Below are 5,600 nucleotides of genomic sequence, written 5' to 3'. Positions count from 1 at the left end.
GTGCCTTGCTCAGCCTTCATCAGTGAAACTTCCATTTGCAGTAGATAATAACAAAAACAAAGATCCACAGTCAGATGTTGTGAAAAGATTTAGAGACCTTGGAACAATTACCTTTAAATGGTGGGATATTTATATCAAATCATCCTCATCTGGGATTAGCAAGTATATTGCAAGAGGAAGTTTAAGTAATATTTAATCCAGAGATGATGAAGGACACTAAAAAANCAAAGATTTCTAAATTAACATGATCTGTGCATAAGTAAGTCCAGACATGTATGCACCATTCATAGGTATACATGGGTCTAACCAGATGCAGTCCTAGAGTTGAAGGGAGAAATGGACGTATTCCCCTATCTCTAACCTGGAAAAAAAATCTCTAATTGTTTAGCACTTTTAAGGGTAAATGTAGTTTCCTCCAAGGGAGACTCACTGTGTAAATAAATTACAATTAAAAGTAGGCTCCATTGGATGCCCAGCAGTGAATGGCCAAAAGAAAATAAATGCAAGCGTAATATTAGAAGTTCTTCCCACATAATTTGGCATCAAGGATTCTTCTTTATTTCTTTAAACTTATGTTTAAAATTTTTACTATGTCCATATGGGAGGACATGGATGGGAGGATAAGGTAGGAAGTACAAGTGAGTAGGAAAGTACTAGGTTAAGAAGAGGGAGGGGAAATTATAAGTAGAATAAATAATGTAAAAAACATCTCTCCAATACATAATTAAAAAAAGGTTTGATGTGCATGGGCATATTTGTAGGTCCACATTTTTTCTTTATTTTATACAACTATGAAAAAAATCTGAATATTACCTTCTTCACAGCCTTCTTTATCTGTTTGTTTCTAAGACTATAGATAATAGGGTTTAAGAATGGAGGAACACTGGTATAAATTCCAGAAAGAGTCATATCCTCAACTACTTCTGAGATTGCTGGAGGTTTTAGATATGCATAGGCACCAGAACTAAGAAACACAGACACCACAATAATGTGAGGAACACAGGTGGAAAAGGCTTTGCCTCTCTCTCCTTTGACAGGAACCTTCAAGACAGCTGATAATATGCGAACATATGATACTGCAATGAAGGTAAAGCAGCTGCCATCAAGGCCAATGGCAATCAGAAGAATTAAGAGTTTGTTGTTAAAGGTGTCAGAGCAAGAAAGCCTCAGCAAAGAGGGGGTATCACAGAAGAAATTAGGGACTACATTAGAGTGACAAAAGGATAGCTGGAAAGTTTTGAAAGTGTTCATACCTGAAAGGATAAAAGAGGTAAGTAGGGAAGCCAGTGACATCTGAACACAGAACTGATGGTTCATGATCACAGGGTAGAGGAGAGGCTTACAGATGGCCACATAGCGGTCATGGGCCATGATGGTGAGAAACTGAACCTCTACAAATGCACAAAATAAGAACAAAAAGATCTGTGTTGCACATCCAACCAGAGAAATGCTCCTGCGGTCAGTGAGAGAGTTAATACATGCATTGGGCAGAGTAATAGAAACATAACACATGTCTAAAATGGAGAGATTCCTGAGGAAGAAGTACATGGGTGTGTTCAGGGTCTGGTCAACTGTAGTAACAATGATGATGATAAGGTTCCCTAACAGGCTGCCCAGGTACACGAGCAGGAACAGCACACTGAGTAGGATCCTGAGCTCCCAAGTCTCAGCAAAAACCTCCAGGAGGAACTCAGTCACCAGAGTGTAGTTGGCCATAGTCTCAAAGAAAAGGTTTATCTGAAAGAGAAAAATAGCATCTGAGAATAACTTAAATTAATGGATGAATCACTAGCATTCCTCTTAAAAGTGTTTATTTTTGTTCTTTAAACCAGCATTTAAGTGTGAAAAATCAAGTATTTAGTATGCTTAGTTGTTAATATACTATATGTGGCTGTCTGTCAAATTGTATGGTATGATGTTAAGCCCTTACAATTAATTATCTTACCTTAATAAATTTTAAGTTGTTTAATATAAAGTTATATAATGTGGTAAGTTCCTCTTCTAGATAATCTATCTACACCAGTTAGGAATGCCAAGAGACATTTAACATGTGGAATATATTTGTAAAGATGTTTATGTGCCAGGCATGGTGGCACATGTCTTTAATCTCAGCCCTCGGGAGGCAGAGGCCAGTGGAGTTCTGAGTTCGAGGCTAGCCTGGTCTACAAAGTGAGTTCCAGGCTAAACAGGGTTATATAGAGAAACTCTGTCTTGAAAAACCAAAAAAAGAAATACAAACAAAACAAACAAACAAAAAAAAAACAAAAAAAAANAAAAGAAAAGAAAAAAATGTTTATGTATTTATTATCATATATGCATTTACATATGAAATATATTTATATTCTATGATTTTTCCATACACACACATACACACTATATATATATATATATATATATATATATATATATATATGGAGGGATGTGGAAATGAGTGAATGTGAGAGACAAGGACATAAAAAGACAGACTAGGAAAAAGAAATAAAGATGATCAAAATAGAAGTGTGTGCGGGAGACTTTCAGAATAAGCCATTTTCCTGGAGTTAACTTCACATGCTTGATGCAGAATTTTCTCTTTTTGGAGAAACCTTGGGATTTCTAGAAATTCACTCATATTATAGATGATGATTTCAATCTCTTAAAACTGATTTTTTGGACTTATGAATAGTATGTTCATACACATCCACAGTAACACCTGAAATATTGCTCTGCTAGCTGAATCCTAGAACAAAGACTACTTTGTACGTAAAGCTAAACATGATACAATGCATGATAGCTTTTGTGTCTTTAACAGATTTACTCAAGTGTAGCTGATGTAAAACTACACTATGGAATCCCACACACCATGTTTTCCTAGTCTGGATTAACTGTCAAGTTCCCTGAAAATGCATGATATAAAAACACAGTTCTAAAATTTATGATCAAGTAGAGGGGTGTTAATGTGAAGAGTTCAAACTGCATGAAATTAAAGGTAAATTCCCACTAGCTTAGAGAAATAAGGTAACACGTTTTATCAATTCCCCATGAGAACCATTAATGATTCTACCTGTTATAAAATATTAATGTTATACAATTTTATATATTATAAATATTATAAAATGTCATAAAATTAATTGGAGACAAAACAGTTTAAGTGTTGAGCAAAGTGGCTATGAAAAAGACAGAGGCAAGTAAGAAAGCCATGGCAAGTGATGAGATAGAGACTGTTACTCTTTTCCATGGAAAAAGTTACGTGTATTTAATAATTTATTTTGGCAACTTCAAAATTCTAACAGAAAAAAATTCACAAAGGTTAAAGAAAACATTACTTAACCAGGAGGTGGTGGCTCACACCTTTAATCCCAGCACTGGGGAGGCAGAGACAGGTGAATTTCTGTGTCTAAGGTCAACCTGGTCTACAGAGTGAGTTCCAGGACAGCCAGGGCTATACAGAGAAACTCTGTCTCAAAAAAAAAAAAAAAAAAAAAAAAAAAAAAANAGAACAAAACATACAACAAACAAAAAAGCACAACACAACAAAACAAAAAAGAATAAAGTAAAAGAAAACCTTACTTAGAGATGTGAGCTCATGAACATTAAGCAATGTAATTCTTAATTAATTTATCTAAAATGGTATTAAAATGTTTTATAAAAAGCAGAGAAAGCAAACATATTATTCCAAGTAGATAAATTAGATTGACATCTATTGAATAGATCATCATATCTGTACTATACTATATTTGAAAGATATCCATCAAGATCACAATATAAAATACTGACAAACTGAGCTGTATATTTAAAAATAAAACTAAATTAAATAGTAGGTCACCTAAAACATTTTTGAGTTTTAGTAAAACAGATACAGGATACAGGTTTTATCAGTAGATGCATTTCTTCCCAAGTGTTTACAAACCTGGTTATATGTTCTGAGTCACCTGTAGTAGCAGTGTACATTGAGAATAACTGGGAATCAGATCAGGAAGCAGCATCCACCACATTTTAGTGATATCTGCAGTATGCTTCCCAAAGGAAGGGTGTTCATCACCTACAACAGAGCATCCTTTCACACAGGTCCATGACAGCATGTCAGGATGATTATGATACACCAGTTTTTAGACAAAGTATAGGTTGATATTGTGCTTAAATCCACAGGATATTGAACAGCTAGATTTATCTACTTTTAGAAAGTGTCACCTGAATGAATATTGTACATTTTTAATATCTATGCAAAAATTTAAAGCTCTATTTATATACTTCCAATATAAAAATTATGTTGGAAGATAAACGACAATATAGTAAGCAGACAGTATGCACAAAGTGGTGTTACGTTTGGTCTTTGAGAAGTTTGTACCACAGCTACAAAGGAATTACTCAAATGCAGCTGAGGTAAGTGGCCACTAAGACCCTGAGTAGATTTATAATATTGTTGTGCTTGGGAGATCCTTTACAATTGCTCCAAAACAGCACAAAACTTAGCTTTACATGAGAAATTGGTTCAACCTGCGATCATCACAGTAAGTGAATAAACCAGACACAGAAAAACAATTGCATGTTTTCTTTCATTTCTGGATCCTATATTCCATATAAATTAACTGTCTGTTCACATATCTATTCATCCATTCATCTAGTATAGACTATGTATATATTTGGGGGAAGAAATGATACCATTTGGTGGGATGGAGAAAGAGGTGTGTACAAGAGTGAATATGGTTAAAGTACAGAATATATTTATAATAGAATATCATTGTGAAATAAAAAAAGACATTACTAGAATCCATGACCATCTCAAAATAAAAAGGCACCAAAATATCTAATTAAAATTATAGCTATCTTTGCTTTCAACATCCGAGCATCTGATTATCAAAGAAAGTGGAAGATATTAAAGAAATATCCCAATGAAAATATTTAAAAGATTTTCAGATTCAGCCTTCAATTCCATTGAAATTCAATTTAAAAGTCATAAGTGTGAACACTACACACCAATGGAATCTAACAGAAATATATGAAAAAATTTCATGATAAATATCAGTATAAATGCACACAAAGTATTCTCTATCAATAAAATTCTTCAGGTACTTAGCGTGGTAATCAGCAGTCTAAAGACACCTGCCTTCCAACTTTCATCCATGTACAACAGTATGGGTGGTCCTGGACAAAATTACACTGAGTGAAACAAGTCTGGTACATCATATGCAGAGGCAAAATAAGTTTTATGTTAAAAGACAAATTATTCTATATTCCTTTTCCAACTCCAAAATTAATAAGAAATAGATGGCAAAATATAAAAAAGTCCTAAATGTCTAAAAATTACATTTTAAAGATATATTAAAGAAATAAGAAACAACTTAGAAAACAATCAAGTCAAAGAAGTATATTATGACAATTATTGTAGTCAGCAAGTTCATCACCAAAAGCCAGTTAATAATAATAAACTACCACCATTAAATAATATTATTAAAGAAAAAAAAATCGATTTTTATAAAAATTTTAAAACCAATATACTAACATAAAAAAATTAAAAATATACAAGTTATATAAATATAATTGTTAAAAGATATTACAATGATGTTACATCAACTAATGACTATTGAGAAAAAGAACAATAGCTGCTTCTAAGATGGAAC

The 5,600-nt window shown here is 33.1% G+C and overlaps 1 protein-coding gene across 1 annotated transcript; it reads right to left on the bottom strand.

The window, feature by feature from the left end:
- Positions 1 to 789: 789 nt before the first annotated feature.
- Positions 790 to 1,716, bottom strand: LOC110315080 (olfactory receptor 14C36-like). The gene has a single exon (XM_021189234.1). It carries the CDS (start codon positions 1,714 to 1,716, stop codon positions 790 to 792), a length of 927 nt encoding a protein of 308 aa, XP_021044893.1.
- Between the last annotated feature and the right edge of the window lie 3,884 nt (positions 1,717 to 5,600).

The sequence above is a fragment of the Mus pahari genome, unplaced genomic scaffold (assembly GCF_900095145.1).
Source record: "Mus pahari unplaced genomic scaffold, PAHARI_EIJ_v1.1 scaffold_13093_1, whole genome shotgun sequence".
NCBI lineage: Eukaryota > Metazoa > Chordata > Mammalia > Rodentia > Muridae > Mus > Mus pahari.
Note: the sequence above shows the minus strand (reverse complement) of the source record. Positions and strands in the feature narration are given on the sequence as shown.

Coding starts and splice junctions, on each gene's coding strand:
- LOC110315080 (XM_021189234.1), bottom strand. CDS start 1,716: ATGGCCAACTACACTCTGGTGACTGAGTTCCTCCTGGAGGTTTTTGCT.